At 45.9% G+C, this 23,453-nt stretch overlaps 1 protein-coding gene across 2 annotated transcripts in view; it reads right to left on the reverse strand.

Moving 5' to 3' along the window:
* Positions 1-23,453, reverse strand: part of GMDS (GDP-mannose 4,6-dehydratase) — a 3,238,640-nt gene that overhangs the window by 2,774,957 nt on the left and 440,230 nt on the right. For both annotated transcript variants that reach the window (XM_069613525.1, XM_069613524.1), the window contains exon 2: positions 19,890-19,934. In XM_069613525.1, the coding sequence (XP_069469626.1) occupies positions 19,890-19,934 (45 nt within the window). The remainder of the gene's footprint in view (positions 1-19,889; positions 19,935-23,453) is intronic.

Here is a 23,453-nt window from a genome sequence, read left to right on the forward strand (position 1 = left end):
AGGGGGGGAAAGGAGGCTCCTTGAATCCAATGAAAACTTTTGATAGAGAATGGGCATCATTAAGGCGACTGCAGTCATACAAGGATAAGTGCTTAAGAAATTGTCAATAGGGGCAGTGACGGTGGAAAAAAATTACAGACGGCTTAATGCAATGGTTGATAATCGTGAAGACATTTAAGAAGAAGGTGGAGGGAGTGAAGAATGAATCACTCTAAATCACATATCGCCATCTAAAACTAAAAGTTTAATGTGATTGAATTTAGACCAGAAGAACACACATTAGACAATGCCACTCTGAAACTTGAGGAGAACCATCTCCAGTTCCGGAAGCACCTCAAGACATTCCTCTTTGCTTTTGCCTTCTCTCCTCCTCTCCCCTGTTGATCTGTTCTGTCTCTGCATCGTGGACCTGGTCACCCTCTGTCTGTCAGGCCCAGGTACCTGCTCACCCTGCCACCCACCCGCACTTCCTCCTGGCAATCCCTGGCACTGGGGTCTGTATCTGTAACCCTAGAGTCCCCCCCTTTTTTCCGCACTTATTAGACACACTCTGTCTATTGCCTTCAACCTAGCACTTGCCACTTGCTGGCTGCACTACCACTGTTTGTTGCTTTTTATTATCATTTTTTCCATGTTTTATTTATTTTTCCTTTTGCTCAGCACTTTCCACTCCCCCCCTCGCTTGCACTTTCCCCTTTTCCTCTCCAATGCACTTGTGCATTCTCAATGTCACATAGCCTAGTAAGATTGTTGTTTTGTTCTCCCTTGTTCCCCTCCCGTGCCTCGTCGTGCTCTGAAACACTTGTTTATGAGCGTGATACAAATAAACTCTCAATATCAATATCAATCTTTAAGATTTAACACTTTTATTAATACAAAAAGGTGGGTGGGGTGACCCCTACAGGGTTAGGAGATTATCCCCAAAACGAAACACAAATTGGGGGTCATTACAAGTCTGCCAGTATATGTTAAAGGTGGCGGTAATGTAATTACTGCCATATTTACTGTTCTACCAAATTATGAGTCAGTGTAATTACAGTCGGCAGAATTACCGCCAAAAACACCAAAGCTGTATTACCGTCCTGCTAGAGGTCTGGACACATTGGTAATACCGCCAAACTCGTAATGACCCCCAATGGCCTTTTTGGCTCGAGCTGATCAAATATGGTCTAGAAAGGGATTCAATTATGAAGTGTCTGGGTTGCTTAATCTGACGGAGACAGAGGATTAACCAGCTCCCCACATTTAAGAGTCCGTTTTCTGGGTATGACCACATAGCTTCCTGTTTGCATGCTAATCTGCTATACACTATGGGAAAAGAGGTAAGCTTAAAGGGTCTAATTGCTCCAGATATAGCTGAAAAGTAGATCATTATTTTCATAGTACTAGTATAGTGAAACTAAACATGTTTAAGGACCTATCTAAATGATTGCCAGGAGTACCCTAGTTTGCTATACATAGACTCAGGGTTTTAGTGCTCCCTTCTAGACCCCCATTGTGGAAAGAGAAACAGAATATCGAGGCTGAGTACCCCAAAAGGAAATACACCAAACGCAGGTTTCAAAAGAACATACAAAGTACTTTATTCTCTATCAAAATACAATTGCAAAAACCGTGCAAAGTCAGATAGCTATCAGCCCTCAGTACAACACAACGAACTCCAGCGTGGTTCAGTGTGTTCAGTGAGAGACTGTACATTAGAATGCATTCGCTTTTTATACATTTTGTGAGCGGTAGGGCCAACCCCTTCTTTGGGTTAATATTCTACTTTATGTGTTACCTATTCTAGGGTTCGTTGCCATGTCTAAAATAACCGCTTCTAACTGGTTCGTTCTTTATTACATGTAACAATAAGAGTATGCATTAAATGTGTATTCTAAGTTTCGTATCACAGGTCTTCTTAAACATTTATAGGATATAGTAAAACAGATGTTCTTTGTCCAATGTGTAAATACATTATCATAATACATACTCGTGGAGTGGTTTCATTTCGCGAATAATCCTTTTACACATAGGTCAACGTAGGACGAGGTCTCAGTTCATGACCTCAACAAGTAGCCTGCAGGCAGATTACACATTAGCGATGTACAGAGGTCAAGACGGCCATGTTGTATTTTGCAATGACATTGTCCACCATTTTAGCTCCCAGGATGACTTTTCCACCTAAAGCCTAAAATGGCAGTTTGACCTAAAAATGGCGGCCTACATAGATTAAAGGTCAGGACCTTGTAACACAGATCTCGCAAATGACTTTCGAGCAGCTTGGCGTAGGCCAATATCAATATATTTGTTACAATAGGAGGCACGATATACTTTTTATTCCGACACCATGACCCTCCCACCTTCCTTATTATTTTCAACCCCCTCAGGCTTCAGGGAGTTATAAGAACCTACTTTTACCAGCAAGTATTTCGACCCCACCTTCTTATTATTATCAACCACCCTGGAGTCATTCACCAGTGCTAGAGGGCACAGTAGGCTCCAATTTTCTTTCCAGGTCCGTGACTCTTGTCAGATTCTGTGATACAGCCCCCAGTAGTCTGGCAGCAATGTGTCTTCCTTTCGCACTGGTCTCAGCTAGTGTCTGATATATGGCCCACCCTCAGCAGCCACATAGGAAGATGTTGTCCTATGCCGCTGCTGGCCGCTGACAATGATGTCTAGCCCATAGCCTCCAGTCAACTCTGAGTTCTGACTGGACAGTGGAAAAGCAAGCGCAGAACCAGAGAGGATTATGTTCCTGACTGTACCATTCTCTACTTCTGGTAGGGTGATAATACGATGTTCTTTATGAAACTCTACCTGCCCTCAATGGTTCCTTTCCACCCTCTGCCTGCCTCACCCGGGGATTGGCTCAGCATAAAAATGAAAACTCCCTAGGGGATTAGCTGGGAACACTAGTTTCAAAGGCAAGCCCTGCAAGGAAAATGGAGAACTCACTCCAAGGTTGTAATTGCCTGCGGCTCTTTGAAACAGGGCAGACAGGAGAAAGGGTGGAGGTTGAGTATCCAGGAGAGGAGCAGCTAGTCACAGGAGTGTCCAATCATCTTGGAATCTTCCAGGCCCCCCATACTTCATGTGACTGAGGAATTGCCATCTGGCAACAGTGTAAAAGCCATGGCTTTTTTTTGATTTGTAGTAAATAATGAAATGATGCAGGTAGTTCCATCTCTGAAAGGGATTCTGCTAATCGGATTCCTGTGTCATGAGCTCCATGCCAAAAGCATAGTGTGTACTTGTGCCTTATTGCATCAGTATCCTGATTAGCCGCGCCTGCTCTACCAGTGGAACATAGCAGATTCAGATGCCACAGGGTCCCTCTTGACAGCTCCAGTGACACCCATGTCTCTGCAGTGCAGGGTCTGCATATAAAATATGCAGCCCTCTTCCAAAGACCACATAACCCGGAAGATATTGTCCTGGTGGCACATACAACTGTAAATATAAACCATACTTGAGTTAGGGTATGGTGGCCAGCATCTTTCAGAGTTATCCCAGCCACATTAAATTGATCTTGCACATGTGTCAGCCCTGTGGGCATAGTTCAGCAATTAAAGGACTATGTGTATTCCTCCTGGACAAGGACCACCCCTGTCCACTGACAGGACTACTCTTGGGAGGGTTGCTTCTCTCTGTTCCTTTGTAACACTCTCTCCCCTCCCACCCCCCGGACAGTCACTCCACATGATGTTGGCATGCGAACAGAAACCAAGAGACACACCCATACATAAGGAGCCAGGCCTCACGCCAGGCTGCTGTATTTCTAAAGGCCCTTTGATCCTATTGCAAAAGGGAAAGGCAGTGTTAGGATAGCCAAAGTGAGGTCTGTACAGTTTTTGGAAGGTTCTACCATCTTGATTATCTCTGTCTCTCTTTCATGTCGCCTCCACTTCCTCTGGAGCAAAACACTTTATTTTGGACTGTTACAATTCACTGTTTGGGTCGCTACTGAACCACATTCACACCCCTGTTAAGAGTATAGCGTTCCCTCGGCCCACGTTACCACAAAACGTGAAGGAGGTATATCTCTTGACTGTGCCTAATTTACCTTTATAATTGCGTTGGCTCTGGGTTTGTAGAAGTGAGAGGGCTGAGTGGATATTTTAGCCTCTACACATCCTTGTACGTTTATGTTTATGTTTATTTTGTTTATATAGCGCTTTACGATAAAGCGCTGTACATTACAACAACAAGAATACACTAACAGTAGAAGCAATTACAAGATATGAGTCAAACCAGTAATACAGCAACTGGAACAATTTACCAGTGGAGATAAATGAGGGAAGAAGGGGCGGAGAGGGGAATGGAGTGGGGAACAGGAAGTGAGATAAGCTGAAGGCGAGTGAGGGGGAGAGGGGGCATAAGAGGAGACAAGGCATGGGGAGAGAGGCAAGATGAGGAGGATAAAAGAGGGGTGGGGGAGAGGGAAGGGCGGAGGAGGATCAGAGTATCAGGGAGGGGAGTGGAGAAGAAGAGATTTTAAGGAGACACGAAAGGAGGAATAAGTGGGGATGGAATGGATAGAGAGGGGAAGGGAGTGCCAGTGGAGGGGAGCAAAGAACTGAAAGGAGCAAAAACGAGAGGAGGCACATGGGGACGGGGACCCAAGAGAAAGAAGATGTCTGCAGATCGGAGGGAAAAGGAGGGAGTGTAGAATGAGATGAGTGAGGAGAGATATGGGGGAGCAAGTTCATGAAGAGATTTAAAGACAAGACAGAGGAAGTGGCCATTTAACATTTTGAGACCGTCTCCTCTGTTAAATTAGATTTGGACTACAGAAGATGGATTGTACCTGGAACTTTAGTGGGGGTACAGTGTTTCCCAAGGCTCTCTCCGACACAGAGGTAAAGACAAAGATATCCAAGAAAGGAGCAAGCCTGTTCCCCAAACAAACACAGGGTAACATGTGGGATGGCCTGCAGACTGGACAAGGCCTGCTGCAAACAGACCACGGATACCCAGGAACCTGTTCACTGGAGGTGACAGCCCCTGTTTGAGCTCTTGGCAACTTTTCTGGATGCGGAGTGCAGAACCAAGATCCATCTTTCCTTTCCTTTGGAAAACGTGGACAAGGTCCTTTAGCAACCAGAACTCATGATTCACCTCTCGGCAGTGTCTGCCTGCTTCAATCTGATTTTGTGACTGCTCAACCTCTTTGAGTCACTTTTCAAGGCGCTGTTGGTACTTAGAGCCGTCTTTGACAGCCACTGCTTTTTGATCCCTCCTTGATCCATCACAATGTCGAGTGGACCCAGAGGAAGCCATAGACTCATCTATCTCGAACATTGACTTCACCCAGTGTTAGATATCGTCTTGACTGCCGATTCGACCGAGTATGAGCCATCATCTTGCCCGACTCAAACACCAACCCAACTCGACCCGCTGGAAGCAATCTTTTTGATGCAGACTCAACCTGCTTGATGCACTTGTCTTGATGCAGACTCGACATGCTGGAAGCAATTGACTCAGCCTGTCTTGAACTGTGGAAAAGCACCCAGAAGCCAGTCTCAACACTGCTGAGACCCATGAAAAAGCCTACAAGGTATGTGAAGTGGTTCTGTCTCCCTGGCCTGTCTTAAAGGGGTATAGTGGCATTTTAAGACCCCACGCTTACTTTTACATACTTTCATCATTCAACTTAACTTTGCTGCTGAAAATGTTGCCTTTGTACCCCTGTCTCCAAAGGGCCTAATTACGTGTTTGGTGGTGTGGTAAAAAAAACAGTGGTAATGCAGTGGTATCTGTTACTACTGCATTACTGCTGTATTACCACACTGCCAAACTACAGGTGTGGAGTTAAGGCAGAGGAAACTTCTCTAGCAGAATGGTGAAGGTAATTCCACTGCCTTATCGCCCTAAAAAAAACTGCCAAATCTGTGGTATCACCACTGGTGGTAATACCGCCAAAATCCCCAAGGAATCTCCATTTAATGGGGGCTAACACCACCTGCCACCATTTGTAATCCAGTGGTAATACCGCAAGTGGTGGTAACACTAATACCATTTGGTGGTATCTCATTGGTATTATCGCTGAGATACCACCAAACTCGTAATGAGTCTGAAACTCTGCATATACTGCTCCTTCTGTTGCAGATTTGGGTTATAGTGTGTTGCTTACTGTGTCTGCATTCCTAGCTTAATGTAAGTCTCTAGTTTTTATGGAACCTTGGTTGGACAATCTTTATTGTGGTATTACTGTACTATTGTTTGACTGCTTCTTTGCTAGCTAATAGCCCTCTTGAAGGGAAGAGCTTGCCCTCGGCCCATGCTACCTTAAAGAGGAGAAGGAAGTGTATCATTCAGGTTGTGCCAGTTTCACCTTCAGGATTAGGATTATTGATAGTTTATAGGAGTTTCATTCACTACTCATTCTTGTACTAATGCACAGCAGTAGTCATTTCATCAAAGGCATTTATCTGGAAGGATGAAACTCTATTATATTCTTCTGTTTTTTTTAAATTTCAGAAATACAAATCAGAGAACTTTTTCCCAAGAACAAGTTGCCCGTCCCTCAGGGTCAGTACCGCTGATGAAATATGTATAGTTGGGAAATGGGAGGGGTATAACTGAGCCAACAAACATTCAAATAAGAAACCCAGTGAGACAATTGAAGAGGATCAAGGACCAATGGTAGATCACAAGAAAAAAATAGAGAGTCAAGGGGCCTCATTACGAGTTTGGCGGCAGCCATGGGGAGCTGCCGCCAAACCGGGCTCCTTTACCGGGTTCCCAGAATGGGGAATTACCGGGCCATTCCGAGTTCGGAGGGCCCGGTAATTCCTCTCTCTGGGAACCCGGACCCAGACTTCCCATAGGGCTCAATGGGAATGGGAGAGGGAGCTAACAATGGGCCGATTACGACCGGCCCGTTGTTAGCTCCCTCTTCCCCTCGCGGGACCCGGTAAGGACGCCTGGTTTTACCAGGCGTCCTTAACGGGTCCCGCGAGGGGACTTCGTAATTTCGTTTAACGGGTCCGCCTCCATTAATGGAGCCCGTTAACCCGTTCCGCAAATCTCGTAATGAGGCCCAAGATGTTTTCTGATATACACACGAAGACCAGGTAACGTGTAATCACAGAGAACTATTTCAATAGAATTGAATGATGTTGAATGCTTATAAACATAGTAAAATGCTAATCACAACAATAGCATTAGGGCAACATGATAGCTAACCTGGAAGCATAAGAACCACAACTGGTGCTTTCAGGAGGATACTGTCACCAACAGGCCTACCTCTTGCTTCATACTTCGGGATGGATGAGAGAGGTAGGGCCTTCCCATCCCGGAATTATTAGAAACTTGTCCAGTCAGACTGAACCATTTTAGTAAGCATTACCGCGCTATAGAAGAGGCTGTATTACATTGGGCTTGGTGCGCGCTGTCTCAATAAAGCTGCATTTGGGAGACTGGCAAGCCAGCTAGGTGTTCCATTTTACTAATCATGATTTTTTGGCAATTCGTCTTGGGTACATGATAACTGCAGAAGGCACGGACGACGCGCACAGACAGTACTAAATGCACTTTAAAAATACCACTCTTTATGAAACAGATATCAGGTGAAATCGTCCTAAATATGTTCAGCTGCAGGCGAAGACAGGGTGCTGACTGATTGACTTCACTCTATGCTGTACCTGCAGTAACCAAACACGTTGACTTGATCAGTCGGTGAAAGACCGCAATTGCTGGAGTTTTAAGTTGTCAGCGCGGCATCGGTTCTGCCAAAGACACCTTCACAGGGATGTGTTAAAGGTTACGATCAGTGTGCAGGCCTTCACGTGGACGCAGCCGGCGTGCCCTCGCGATCCCAGCTCTCGGTAAGAAAACAGTCAGTAAGCCAGATCCCCACCCCGTCCAAGCTATGCACACAAGCCGAAGAAAGAGCTGCGAAATGCGTAATCCCTGACAGCAGGTATTCCTCTAAGCGCCGATGAAAAGCTGGCTTTGCCTGTTGGGGAAGGAGACAAGTGACAGGCAACACTTTCTGACGAGCCAAGATGTGTGCAAACAGGTTAATCTGGTTAAGAATGTCGAATCAGAACCAAAAAATAAGTTGCATGAGGTTTATACTTCTGTTATCCACCCAAACAACTGTAAAAGACCGAACAATATCCAAAGGGAATGAATAGTGGGGGTAAGGCAACCAAGGTGTGGGATACACTAACGGCGTAGGGTAATGCACTGTACCGGGATCAGATGACCAGTGCCAGAGTTAAACGTCCCCTTCTGCCCAGTAACTCCCAGGGCAGCGAATAGGGGTCGTGAGGGGGCAATTGGGTAAACACGATAGAAGTAGATGGTCCAGGTGCTGTTTAACAGAGCTGACAGGCCTGGAGTGGAGCATGACACAGAAAGCTATACCAAGAAATGAATTAAGCGACCGCTCGAAACACGCCTGACTCCACAATAGACCATTAACCATCTGGTAATATCAGCACGAGCGTAGCATTATTTGGCGCGCATTGCTATTGCTAAAAGGACTAAAGACACACTCATTTTGGCGGGAAACGCGAAAATTACAACAGCAGTTTCACATGCAGGCCCATCTCTCACAGCCCATGGAAGCCGGAAAGAGCAACAGCTCCATAAGAATTCAGTCTAAACAAAACTCAAGAGCACTTTACAATTTTGCTTTGCTGCTCCTCTGTGAAGTGCTTGTCTGACATTTAGTGGCTATTCGAATATGGCAATGAATGTAACTGCTAGCAGGGTATTTGTTTATCATGCCTACTGTTCATTTTGTTAAAATCAACGGGAAATGTTCTCTGTTAATGGCCTTTGGCATATATGCTACTTTGTATACATATTTTGGAATTATTAAACAAGTTGTGAGTGCTCCTATCTTTGCAAATGCGCAATAGCTCGCTTGTTGCACGTGCCTCTGGGTGCTATGGACCACCAAACAGCTGCGAAAACGGCATTAGGTCCTGCTAGATCTTGGGGTACAGTATGGTTTTCAAGGGGACAGGTTGGCAGGTTGTTTAGGAATCCATGAGAGGAACATCCATCAGAAAGAACATAATCAGGAGCTAAGTCATTTGTTCTTCTAAGAAATTCCTCTCTCCCATGCATTCTTCATCTATGACAGGCTCACAAAGCAGTACGTATAGCTGGAGGTAGGTGGAGAGAAAGAACACCACCTATACCACAACGTGCTGGAGGACCGCTCTGCCAAAACAAGCCTCCTATAATAATTGAGAATCCAAGCAGTAGTGTTTAGCGAACATGTGCCCAGAACAGGGACTCTTCTCTGAAGGGCAAATATGGCAGCCAGTCCTTTCCAGCCAAATCGTAGCATTCCCAGATGCAGAGGATTATCCATCTTAACAGGGTCTTTTTTGTCACAGCATCGTCAGCACGGCACCAGCATAATCGACAAAAAGCTAGTAATCTTTCCTGCCATCCCTCATCCAGAGAGCCACAGTAACTGAGTGCCCACACCGGGTCCAGCATATGCAATCGCTCCAGAGTTGGAAATCTGAGACCAGGGAAGGAAGGAAGGAAGGAAGGAAGGAAGGAAGGAAGGAAGGAAGGAAGGAAGGAAGGAAGGAAGGAAGGAAGGAAGGAAGGAAGGAAGGAAGGAAGGAAGGAAGGAAGGAAGGAAGGAAGGAAGGAAGGAAGGAAGGAAGGAAGGAAGGAAGGAAGGAAGGAAGGAAGGAAGGAAGGAAGGAAGGAAGGAAGGAAGGAAGGAAGGAAGGAAGGAAGGAAGGAAGGAAGGAAGGGAGGGCAGCATCACTCTTAACGTGACCTACTCTTTGGAAAAAACAAATAGGAAGGCTTAACAGATAAGCTGGATGGAGCTCACTCACTCGCCTAGTGGAAGTGATGGCAACCAGGAAAATCCCCATATTCGTGATCAATATTAAAGAAAGGAATCCAAGGGTTCAAACAGAGTATCCATAAGAAATGTCAATACTAAATTCAAATCCCACTGCGTTGGGGAAACTGGTTGCACAATACGTGCAAACATTGCATATCAGTGAAGATTGTGAAGAACAAGCCTTGCTCAAGGGTCCATTTGAAAACAGAAATCGCTGCAAGGTACCCCTTCACAGAGCCAATCTCTTTGTCTGTGCAGGCACAGGAAAGCAGAAAATCTAGAGCGGAGGATGTGGGACAAGAGGATGTAGATGCCTTTCCCTGCACCAGGACGAAAATGTACACAATCTACAGTCATAAATGAATTTGTGGCAGGCCTGAGAGCCAAGAAGAGCATGTCTTAAAAATTCGACCATTCGCACAGTGGGTGTGCGCTCACTTGAGTTTTTTTGAAATTTTAAATGAAAATGAATGATGGTAGATCAACCTCTGGAAAATGTGTGGGATTAATCCGCAAACATTTTCCTCTGCTCACCGCACGGCATACACATGACATGTGTACTCTGGGCAGACACAGCGTACATGCGCCGTCATCTCTCTTATATTTAGTTGAAATATGACAGCCAAAGTAAGTCAAGGCATCTCAGGAGGGGGAAGGCAAAATCTTCCTCCTGCCATGGCTAGCCTAATTAACTAACAAAGGCGCCCTTCGAATACAAATCAGAGTTAATTCAAGCAGGCCCATGGGAGGCCTGGTCTCAGGATTCACAAAAGAGACAGGAAACCCCAACAACATTTGATATGCACTGTGTCAACCTGAAGCCAGCTCCCGCCTCCCAGTATCAAGGGCGGTGACCTGTCATGTCTGAGACCATTTGTTTACAGTAGGCAACCCCTGCAGGGGGACCCCATTTAGAGGGTACTTGTATGTGGATTGATGAAGACAGAAAGTCTGACCTTGCCACAGCTTTAAGGGGGACCTGCCACTTTAATCAGGAACAACAGAGAGCTCAAGTAACCAGAGGGACCCTTTGTTCCACAACAGACGGGAAGATGGGCAGGACTTAGTATTACATGCTTTCACCCCTTTAACTTTACTGTTGCATACAGGAGCCTGTTGGTGAGGACCCAGGATTGGTTCATTGAGGTAGGCTTAGCCTACACCAATCACTGAGGCCCATTGGCTTTAAAAGAGGGCAGATCATTTGAAGACTTTTCAAAGAGTAACAAGAAGAACTCCGCATTGGACCATGGCTGAAGGTACAGTCTGCCTTATAGCTTCCGACAGTGGAAGGCTACGATTTCCAAAGAGGGAAGCAAGATCCCCCCTGTAAACATCTCCCAGGGATCAGAGGGAGATACTGAATCCAGGGTACCCTCCAGCAGCTCCAGTACCGGTACCCAGCCAGCACACAGCGTGCCCTGCTAGGCTCTGCAGCACGCTTCCTAGGTGGGAAGTGCCAGAGAGTCTCTGAACCAAACCAATGACAAGGCAGTTGCTTGAAACACTCTCCTCCGCTTTGGGCCATCCGCCTTAAAGAATGAAACAAACCCAGTGAAGAAACTAGGATGGGTGCATCAGCAAGTATCCACCAAAGTCTGCCTTAAAGGAAATTGTCAAGCCAGTCAAGCCCCTTGATCTGCAACCGACTGCACCGCTGACTGTTGTTACGCCGCAGTCACTAACCTCATCTGAGATGCCTCGACCAGTCCTTCGTATCCGCCAACCAGCACTGAGACAATGATTCCTGTCCCTGAGCCCACTGTATAGGCCAGCCTGCAGCCGTCCGTCCAGCCTTGATCGCTAAAGTGCCTGCCGCCTGATACCCATAGCTCTCTCCCGTCTTGAACTGTGTGGCCGGAGCTGCAAAGTGCCCTGAAACCGACTCAACCCTGTCGAGCACCAAAAACTTCTACAAGCACAAGGTACATTGTGGTTCTGTCCCCCTGGTCCTTCTCCGAAGGCCCCTAGTGACATTTGACAACCCATTTCTCCCTTTGTGTTGAAACCAAGCATCCTTGAACTATTGTGATTAATTACGTTACCAACTATCCTTCTGTCAGTATCCAGAGTGCATCCTTTTTCCTTCTTAAAACTGTCTGTCCTCTGCATTCCTTTATAGGGTGGGTTGTGTGCTAGAACTTTCTGTTGTGATAATAATAAAGTAGATCTTTGTATACAACCTTGACTGGACAGTGCCGTTTATCCTTGGGTAATAATTGTATTTTCACTGTGTTGCAACTAACCAACGATCCCCAACCTTGCATAGATAAGCCTGCCATTCCATCCATGCTGCCAAAATAGGCCAATGAGATTTATAATGTGCTTGTGTTTCTAATCTGTTCAGATCCCTTCTGGTGTAATAGAGGTGTGGGGCTGATTGATGGTTTAGAAACCGATATTCATCCCTGGACCACTGATGCCCCAGAAGTTGATTCGTCACAAAGACATCATCCGACAAATCTTACTTCTTTGATCTTACTTAGCCTCTCAGCAGCCAGGCATGAAGGATGAAGCTGTTGAGGTTCGGATGGGGCACCCATGCTTCGACTAGGCTTGTAGATCCATTCTCTGCTTAAGTGTCAGGGAAGTAAGCTGAATATGTCCAGCAACTCTGGGTACAACGTTTGCAGGGCCTAGTCCGGAGCGATCAAAATCAACGTGGACCAGAATAGACATAGCTTCCTGAACACCAGTGCGATGACAGGGTGCAGCGGAAATGCATAGAGGTTTAATGTCCATTCGACTATCATTGCAACCCCCAGAGTTTCCTGTCGAGGAAATTCACACAAAATTGGCACCGTTCAATTTTGGTAAATTGGTGCCTGGGATGACATTGGGATCCTGCTGAAGCATCTCGTTCAAATATGGTAAACGTGATGAAATGGTTTCAAGGTGTGTGTTAAATTCATGGAACAGTGGTGTTGCTAGTTTGTGTGCTGATCTTTCAACAGGTAAGGGCCAACTAATATTCAGATGGACTAGGTTAAAGAGACATCTAAGTCCAAAATATACAACTATCTGAACATCAGTCAGCTTTGGAAAAATACAATCATCAGGGACTCCTTCACTGTTTATATAGACTAGAAGAGGCTGTTCTGCATAGTTTGCTCACGATCACAATGAACGTCAAGTCAACCTCTTTTCCCATTGTGGAATGCTTTCCTCCCATAGGCTTGAGGCAAGACAGGCTCAGATGTATTGTTCATGTGGTTCTGGACAGCGTGGAAAGCATGGCCTCGCACTAGTGAGCACTGCTTATTTTCTTTGTTTGTTAATCACACTACAAATACAGAAATTTCAGCCCATGCGCCACAGATATGAAAATCATTTGGCTTGATGCCCATAGGGTCTTGAATCTGCACCACCGCCAAAGAATAGTGCCTCATGCCACATCACCTTGACGTACTTGTGTCAGGCCACAATGGATCCCAAGCTCATAAACGCCCCACATCACCATTCTACAATGCTAAAGCCAGGCCACAATTGTTTGTCGGGATGCTTTGCTCACATGTAAAGTGCTGTTCTGAGGCACAAGGGCAGCTTGCACTTTACAGGCCTGTCATCTTTCCTCCAAGTCAATAATTTAATTAGGAAAACATGGTATAAATGAAGCCTTTTATTACAGTGCTTGGAAACGCAAAGAATATGGCATAAAGCACCAGATAAGAACACAAATTACTATTGTTGCGATGGAATGGTGGCTTGTGAATGCCCAATCACATTAGTTAGGACTTCTACACATCACATCGTAACAACCTCTCGTACATGCCCCCATTCCAAAAGTGATGTTTAAATCCGAGACACATTGAAATTTGGCTTGCAAATCTAATATCACTTTTCTGGCACTTGAACCAAGGTCACTTCAAAAACGCCGGCTGCAGGTAATTGCCCCTTAGCTTTTATGAAACTCGAACATGCGCTATTTTGAGATAGTATCTTTTTAATATCCTATATCACTTATACCCAGGATATGTCAGAAGGGCAGCTATTGAGTGCCCCACAAGTTTCATGGGATTAAATGTAGTTCATTTGGACAGCTCATTAATGTCCCATTTGTACAGCTATTGAGCACTGCCTGCGGATTTGAGTATGTTGAGCATGTTACTGTGTCTCTGCCTAACCCTTTCCAGCAGGTGCAATCAACACCCCCAATCAGAATGGGGAAAGTGGTGATGCAGGCCCAGGGTTTTGTGGCTCCTTCCAAAAGGAACATATGCATGGGCTATGCGGTGGGCCTGCTCGCACAAACCCTTGCCAATTCTATGGTGCACTAATCATTTTTCCATGGTGCCAGCACATGCCCTAAACAATGAAGTGTGAGGACTCATCAACATATGAAATAGGAATTGAAATCACCGGAAGTAAACATGAGTCCTAATCAAAGAAAGTGCACAGGACAAGTAAGCCTTTGGGTTTCAGAAAATGAATCACCACCATAAAAACAATGAGAGCTGTTTTCCTGCACGGTTGCTGGAAAGATATAAAAGGTAGACACCTTTTAAACCAAACCCACAAACCCCTATTGAACTATACTATCTGGATGTGAGACATTATATTAAAATCTCAGTGTGAGACATTCCACAGAGTTTCATTCTCCTTTCACATGGTCTGGACGGTATGTTTCTAGCCTGGGACATTGATAACCTAGGTATGAATCATGGCTTCAAAGCTGAACGCACACTAAACTCATTTGATAGAAACATTTTACTTTTTTATTTTTACCCTAGGCCTAAAATAAATCATCGACCTGTGCCCTGGTGCAGAGATGTTCAGCACATGCAGAAAAATGCAGCTCTAGAGGGGCAGATCCTCAACAACATTTACAAAGAGAGGAGCAAGAGGCGACCAGCGTTCTTACCAAGAAATACAGGTGACAAAGCAATACAGAGAAGATGCATATTTATGGGGAGGTGCAGTGGCTAAACAGTCCAGTGACGTGGCAGAGAATCGCATTTTTATATTTATTTAAATAGCGCCATCCTGTTAGGATTCCACCATGTTAAAACCTGAACGCAGGGGGAACCGTAAAAATTCAAAAAACAAAGGTGTCTACTAATAACAGAACACTATAATACCTTATATACTGGGACTTTGATTTAGCAAATGTAGTAGCGTTTTCTCTGGCCCCAGCCCCGTTGTACATCAGCTTTCCCTCCCATCCCTCTCCCTGCATCCATTTCCCGGCTGCTCTTCCCTCCCGCCTCCCAGCCCGCCCACCTGCCCTGATTGGTTGATCCTCCGTTGCACTGGTAGGCCTAGCTACCAGCAGAATTTCTTGCTTGCCTCTTTGGCTCGGCGAAGTAAGGTGAGTGTGGTCTTTTCAGCAACCCTCCTGGGACTTTGATTTAGCACATTTGGTAGCATTTTCTCTGGCCCCAGCCCCCTTGTACATCAGCTTTCCCTACCATCCCTCTCCCTGCATCCACTTCCCTGCTGCTCTTCCCTCCCGCCTCCCAACCCGCCCATCACCCTGATTGGTGCATTTTAAGGTCATTACTGGCCTTCCCAGGGCAGCCCTCTGCCCATGCAGCCCCTGTGGCTAAGAGCCCCAAGGCAAAGGGTGGCTCCTACAAAGGCAGCTCCAGATTTTGTCTGCATGTGTCAGCAGGGGAAGCCAGTGGCCAGCTGTCAACCAGCAGCTTCTACCAAGATAGGTGTGGCCTGGGTGAGGAGGGGAGCAATCACTCTTCTCTGAAGCCTGACCACTCAACCTACCCTCTGAACCAGTCTGCACCACAACATTGAAGCAATGTTAGTACTCCATTGATTCACCTCTTGAAAGTGTCCCACTAGAACTGTAATTTATTTTGCCTGTGTTGCACACTTAGAAATTATTCCTGTTAGTTTGATTCTCATCTGGAAAGTGCCCACTGAGATAGTACTGTAATGTATCTGCCTGTGCCGCACACTTAGGAATTGTTCTTGTTAGACTAGTTCTCATCTAAAAAGTGCCCACTGTGACATAGAATTGTTCTTGTTTAATTGACTCTCGTCTAGAAAGTGCCCCTGAGATAGTACTGCGATTTATTTTCCTATGCTGCATGGTTTGATATTGTTCCTGTTAGATTGGTTCTCATCTAGAAAGTGCCCACTGAGATAGTAATGTAATTTATTTACCTGTGTTGCACACTTAGAAATTGTTCCTGTTAGATTTATTCTCATCTAGAAAGTGCCCACTGAGATAGTACTGTAATTTCCCCTCTAAAGTGCCCCTGAGACATTACTGTGATTTATTTACCTATGCCACACACTTAGAAAATGTTGTTAGATTAATTCTCCTCTACAAAGTACCCACTGTTACTTAGAATTGTTCTTATTAGACTGATCCTCATCTAGAAAGTGACTACTGTAACTTAGAATTGTTCCTGTTAGATTGATTCATATCACTTTACATAGGGGCGTTCAACTGACATCATGTCCACCACACCTAATTCTAGGATGCAGGTACCATCGAGCAATTACATCAGCTGCACACATAACCGGTACACCCATGCACCCTATGACATCCTACTCTCCCAACTGACCTGGACTACGAGCCCCGAGGGCGTTCAACCTACCAGCGTTTTGAGGTCATACCAATGATATATAGAGCGCTATATAAATGCCAAATGACACAACATAACATATATAATAACTTGTTATTTACATAGCGCTTTTATCCAAATCACTTTACATAGAACATATTAGCATGCATTATTTCTGTAAAGGGCACACGTGGAAAAGGAAGTGTGGAGGACCAATGGGAAGTGACAGTCACAGGAATTAAAAATATATAAAGCTAAATATGCAATTTCACTTAAATTGTCCTTTCTGTAATGGAAAATGTGAAAAGATCAAATAAGCATTTCAAAAAATGAATAATCAAAATCTGGCAAATAAACCAAGAGCGCAGCTTTTCCTATAACTTTGCTGACAAAGAATAACAGTTGCACACCTTTTAAATCCAAGAATCTGTACTGACATATTATCTGCAAAGTTAATTGCCAATGTGAGTCGCTTTGCAATGCGCCCAAGGCTATGCACTGCACCCCCCCTCAGCCGCCAACTAGCCATTAAGTGGAGAGAATGGGTGTCAAACAGAAATGAATGTGCTCCGAAATGGACTGAGCACTGTCTTTGATGCAGCTGCAGTCAAGCGTTTAGGCCTTGCACAGTGCCAGGGGGTTCCAGTGTGAGCCTGGGCATGTTGACCATGTCCCATAAAATAAGAGTGCAAAACCCTTCTACTTAATCTTCTAGGCCCCAAAAGGCAAGGTTCGGTGGGCAAGAAAGTTGGAAGAAAATGTGGGCAATTTTAAATGAGGTTGGGTTTCGGACCATGGTTCCTCTAGGGGCAAAGCCCTGGACTGTGCTTCCTGAGACCTACTAGGAACTTTATGGGGATGTTATAGTGGCTCGTGAGGCAGGGCTCCTATTAGACAGAGGCTAGGCTCTTCTGGTAGTTTATCTGCATAACCCAGTCCTGTATAGTTTTCTCGACCTGGGCTGCAGGTATCTGGTGTTGATCAAATCTACCTGAAAGCTTCAAGCCCCAATTCTGTAGGAAAGACAGAACACATCCCCAAAGAAGGAGTACAGATGGGAAGTATGAGCCAGAAAACTGTTGCCTGGACAAGGATCTACTGGGCATCATACTGGCAGAACGAACCAAAAAAGTTGTAAAAAATGTCAACTGACATGGTCTCAACAAAAACGGGCGATCTAGCTGCACTAAATTAGAGTGTTTTACTAGAAGGGACTTTAAGAGGAGGACTAACAAGAATAGCATCTTAACACAGTCATGTTGGGTAATTCAGAGAGAGAGTAGAAGTGCTGATCAGTCTCAGCAGTCCACAGCCCTAATTTTAGAAATGTAGAGATAAAAAGTCACTCAGTTTACAACAGTTATTTAGAGTGGTTTAAGCGTGTGTTCAGTAACAAGACGGTTAACAATTATACATCTAGAATAGACCCATTCTATGTGGCTCCAGAATTGCAAAAACAAAAAGGGGATGGCTCGATGGTTTGGAATTAGTCTAAAACCTCAGGCAATTGCTCTGGGCAACCCTCCAGACCCTCGTTCTTCGCCTGCCAAGTTATTACAGAAGAGGAAAGACCATATGCAAATCAGGCTTGATCCCACCCACAAAGAGGCAGTTCAGCCGGAACTGCTAGGTCACATCCCTTCTGCACGAGACCACGCGCATCCCCAGACATGTCTCAGGCTCATTAGGCGTCATCAGTGAGGAGTAGCTTGAGTCTCTAGGCCCCGCAGGCATGGGACCCACATCTGGCGCTCGGGATGACAAAGGAAAAACAAAGAGGTGATGGCTGGAAGGTTTAGAATGCATCTTAAACCTCTGGCAATTGCTCTGGGAAACCCTCCAGACCATCATTCTTTGCCTGCCAAGCCATTACAAAAAGGGGGAAAGAACATATGCAAATCAGGCCTGGTCCCATCCCCAGAGGGGCAGCCCAGCCCGAACTGCCAGGTTTCATTCCTTCTGCACGAGACCACGAGCATCCCCAGACATGTCTCAGGCTCATTAGGCGTCATCAGTGAGGAGTAACTTGAGTCTCTAGGCCCAGCAGGCATGCGACCCACATCTGGCACTCGGGGTGACAAAGCAAAAACAAAGAGATGATAGCTGGAAGGTTTAGAATGCATCTTAAACCTCTGGCAATTGCTCTGGGCAACCCTCCAGACCACCATTCTTTGCCTGCCAAGCCATTACAAAAAGGGGGAAAGAACATATGCAAATCAGGCCTGGTCCCATCCCCAGAGGGGCAGCCCAGCCCGAACTGCCAGGTCACATACCTTCTGCACGAGACCACAATCCTCCCCAGACAGCAGGCCTAGGACCCATGTTTTGGCATTGGTGGGACCAGCCCTGAATTGCTCATAGTCTTCCCACTTCTGTGCAGGCATGGCAGACTGAACAACGATGGAATGGGGGGTTGCTCAGAGCAGCTGCCAGTGATTAAGGGTCATTTGCCACCTTCTAGCCATCAACGTTCAGTTTTGTAGAGGAGGGGTGCTGGCACGTGTTTTAAAGGGAAAAGTGATGTGCAGTGTTTAGGCCTGTGAAAACTAGGCTGACTCCTGCGTCCAGATCAGAACCCCTTTTTAATCTAATCAATTCCCCACCAGCCACCACCACTAGGATAGTGGCTATGTTCTTTCCGACCCCCTGCATCGAAGATGTTTTATGCAGACTAGAATGTGTACTTTTTAATTTCTGCAGACTATTTTCTTTTGGTGTACATGTAGTGCCTGGTGTTTGTGATATGCCAATGTTCTGTGTTCTCTGTGAAATGGAAATAAACTAGCCATCTAGTAAAAATCTAGACTTTTTGGGTTTCACCAAGTCAAGTCACCCAAGTCCCACAGTCACCACCACAACCCTCCAAGTAAACTTGGATTGCACAGTCGTGTTTCTAAAATATTTACTGCAGTTTACAATTGGTTGCATTCCGTACAATCTGGAGTGATTTTAGGTTCCATAGATGAAATTCGGGAAGATAGCTCAGCAGCAACGTGCTCGCTTTGGAAGCAAGACGACAGGAAGCAACACAGGTTTGATCCCTTGGTCCGCCCTTAGAATCCCTCTGGGTATTAAGCGCTTTATAAATAACCTATCATATCATATCATAACCACTGTGTGAATAAAACTTTCAAAATACTACCCCCAGGCACGGCTATCAGAAACCAATCTGGGTGATTAGTTTATGGATCTGGACCGGCATTTCAGCAGACTACCATGCCCGAATGCCATCCCTGCGTTCCATTTCCGATGATGGGCGAGCGCCCAGCCAAGGATGGCAGGTTCCCGCTTATCTGCGCGGGCGGGAAGTGTGCAGAATGGCTTTACCCCAAGGAGCCACAGGAATCCACCGCTGGACGGTGGGTGATAAATTGCACAATGCCCTGGCTCGATTACAGACCGTGATGCACATTCTTCGCTGGAGTTTTGATTTGTTATCTGGGTTTTAAGTGGAACACACAAAGAAGCGGACGGCGGCGGAGGAAGCTGCGGGCCGGCGCGCCAAAGGATTCCACGGGCCTGCGCTCGCTCTCGCAGTCACTCACCTCGTAGCCCTTTTCCAGCAGGAACTCCGCCAAGTACGAGCCATCCTGAGGAGAGAGAGAGAGAGATAGGACAGAGGTTAGAAAACTGGAGCGCGTGGAGTTTTTGTACTTAGCGAGCGCGAATAAACACAGCCGAAGAGAACGTGCGAGAAGAATGGCAAGTAGGCATTGAGTACAACAATGACATGTTGACACGTTTAAGAGGCTTAATAATACAGTGTGAACAAGGGTACGCACAGCACACTTTTACTACATCAGCAGCGCAGCTGCATAACAATAATCACAACCGGGGAAACTGTACAGCACTTTAAGAGCTTTGATTTAAAAGCTAGGTCAAGACACCACAGTTCCTGTCGGTTCCTGTCGGTGTCGGACTCCCTTCCTGTCTGTAAATTGCAAGACATATATACAGGCTCGGACTGGCCTGTAGGGCAATAGGGTGATGCCCGAACCAAAAAGGCAAAATGATAGTGTGGGTCAGTTTTTTTGGTCAAAGCCGGCCACTTTTTTGGCCAATGTAGGCCAGTTTGATGAGTAACTTCACTATGCAACTGTTAGTTTTGACCGTTGTTGCTGAATAAATATACTTTAAATTGCACAATTTGCAGCATATGTTTGTTGTCAAAAAAGTCCTGCATGGATACTATTCCAACGGCCTGTTAAAAAATAAATGAACTGCCATTTGCAACAGTGGGCCACTTTTTCATTGGGGCCAGCGACAATTTTATGCTCCAGTCCGACCCTGCATATGTACCAATTTGGACAGCTTCTGAACAGGATGTGAATCTTTGGCTGTTTCTGCATTCAGTCTAGTGTGCCCAGTCTTCTTTGGGGAACAGACCTGTGAGTTTCTTGGCCTAGCCCCTGGGCCTTGGGAAGGAGCAGAGCTCCAGCAGTGCTTCGGCAGGACAAACGTTGCCGTCGCTCTGCTCCGTCTTGTTCCGTCCCAGTTCTTATGCTGTTTACAACTCCCATCACCCCCAGCCAGTTTAGCCTATGAAGGATCCTGGGAGTTACAGTCAAAAACCTCTGGAGAGCACCATGTTGCAAATCTCTGCGCGTGTTGGTCTTGATGCCAATATAAATGACTTTCATATGTATAATGCAAGTATTGAGCACTCTGAGGCTACAGGAGATTCCTGCTAAGCTCCAAGGAAAGAGTACTCTGCATCTGAGTGCTTCCATGAGAACAGCCTGTCCGGATGTTTCCATAGTTCCACAGTACGCCAATAACAAAGATGCCCATTAATTGCATCCGGAAAATGGCTATTTCTCGGGATTTGAGCTGCGCAGTCAACAGGCCTGTGCACGCTGGCACAAAACAGAGGGCTAACCCCATCCTGAATTTTCACAATGATTCAGGAGCACGGCAATGCTCAGGGCCTTCAGCGGCCTAGTGGAGGTGGGTCCGTGGAGCAGGCTTGCATCGAAGTTGGTGGCTCACAGGGTCTTAATTTGAATGATGGCGTCTCCAGAGCACTCGACGGGCATGAAAATCATGGTTACCGACAACCCTTATGAAAAGGTCTGGAGCAATGTCTTGGGCACAGTGGCAATGAATGCATCTTTTCGGTAGCCTACAATAGGGAGCAGGCAGGGTCGGACTGGGACAACAAAAGTAGCGCTCAACACCACACACACAGTGGACCCCCATCCAAAAAGAGGAACACATTTCCTCATAAAAAGTGGCCAAATTTCTTCCCTTAAAAAGTGCCCCCCAACCCCCAAAAACAGTAGCCCAGATTTGCAAACCACCACACTGCATTTTTTTGTCACAATACAGGGCCAATACAGGGGAGGCTGGCCCTTCATCTGCCGACACACTCCCACCTCAAATTGTTTTAGGAGAATGAGTGGCTAACAGGGCACTTACATTGTGTTTGATCTCACTTAACCTCAATGATAATTAGATGGTGATCTCAGGACAGGTGGTGCTTGATTGTCCTATAGGTGCCAATGGTAAAAATGACATTTAGCTCCTGGCAGCAAACCCTGGTGTAATGCCGGGGCGGCCAGTTTGTGTGGGAGGAGCTGTACCAGCAGGAAGGAAGGGGGAAGGTCCTGCTCCCGCATCCCTCGATGACCTGCCTTTCCATTTCGGGGCCGTCTGGGGACGTAGGTCAGGAATGAGTGGCGATGCAGCGGTTTGGCGGTATTTAGGGCGATGCCGCGAAGCAACTGTGGGAAAAGGAGGCATAAAAGAAGCAGCTGAGAGTGAGCGGGCACATCGCCTCCCCTCGCCATCATGTCACTGTCCCTGACCCTCACCCAGAAGAGCCATACCCTTGATGAGATCCCCTTTAGAAGCAGTTTTCCTGCCCACCAGCCCTAATATAAGGTAAGGCGGCAGTAGGGGGCACACGAAAAGGACTATTTGGACAAAAACTTTCCCCTAGGAGTGGCCCCAGTGTCAGCCAGTGACATGGTTGAACCGGTGCTCATTGGAGTGCTCTGTGCCAGTAGGAGCCTGGGGAGCAGGATCAGGGTGCGGTTAGTGAAGGTCCAGGGTCTTTGGCCTCCTGGTATCGTTCCCATGGGGAGTGGCAGAAATAGGAGCCCTGCCCTCCTGCCACACATTCAGTTGAATCCGATATATGTTTTCATCACTTGCAGATTGTCAATATTGAATATTTATTTTTCTGTTGCATTTTTGATAATAAATGCAGGCAACGTTCTTCCAAGCTTTAGTGTTGATGGGACTTCTTGGTGGGTTCTGGCTCCTGTGTGGCCTTTTGCAGTGAGCCTCAGCATGAGTACTAGTTAGCTCTGGTGAATCAGATGAAATTCCATACTCGCGAATCCAGCTCACACATTGAAACACGATAGCACCATGTCTGTAAACACTTCCCAAGCATGTGGTAGTTCAGATGTTAGCACGAAACTGCCCTAATTCATAAGCACGATTGTGACAAATTGACTTATTCCCTGCAGGAGTACAAGGATTAGTAAAAGCTAAAATGCCCTCTCAGCCCTCAAACTTCTACAACCTAGAGCCAACACAATCAGAAAGGTTAAAAAGGCACAGTCAAGAGATATACCTCCTTCACCTTTAGTGATTACGTGAGCCGAGGGAAGGCTATACTCTTAACAGGAGTGTGAATGTGCTTCAGTAGCAACCCAAACAGCAAAGTACTACAATCCAAAATAAAGGAATGTCGAATCAAGGTTCTATAAAAAAAATATACACACTTTAATTAAACACACCATGTACAATAATAACTAACTAGAAAAACACCGCACAAAAACTGAATAAGTAAGGGTAATAGATGCAGCACTCTGGGTAATGAATCAAAGGTGAAAGGCAAACAGAAGCAAAAATGTTCTTGAAAAAGGAGATGTACATGTGAGCTAAAAGGATTCAAAGTGACCTAACCCTTCTCTAGGGCCCAGTCAATAGTACCTACTTTGTAGTTCTGGGTGATTCGGTAGTGCCGAACCAGACATTTTGGCGCTGTGCGAAGATCAGAAGACAGCAAGTGGCCGCAACGGTGGGTTCTACTGGTTCAAATGTGTTGGACAGATCATGAAGCATGCTCCAAGCAGTAAACAGCAAAACACACTAGG

The sequence above is a fragment of the Ambystoma mexicanum genome, chromosome 5p, assembly GCF_040938575.1.
Source record: "Ambystoma mexicanum isolate Mex_15411 chromosome 5p, UKY_AmexF1_1, whole genome shotgun sequence".
In the NCBI taxonomy this organism is placed as follows: domain Eukaryota; kingdom Metazoa; phylum Chordata; class Amphibia; order Caudata; family Ambystomatidae; genus Ambystoma; species Ambystoma mexicanum.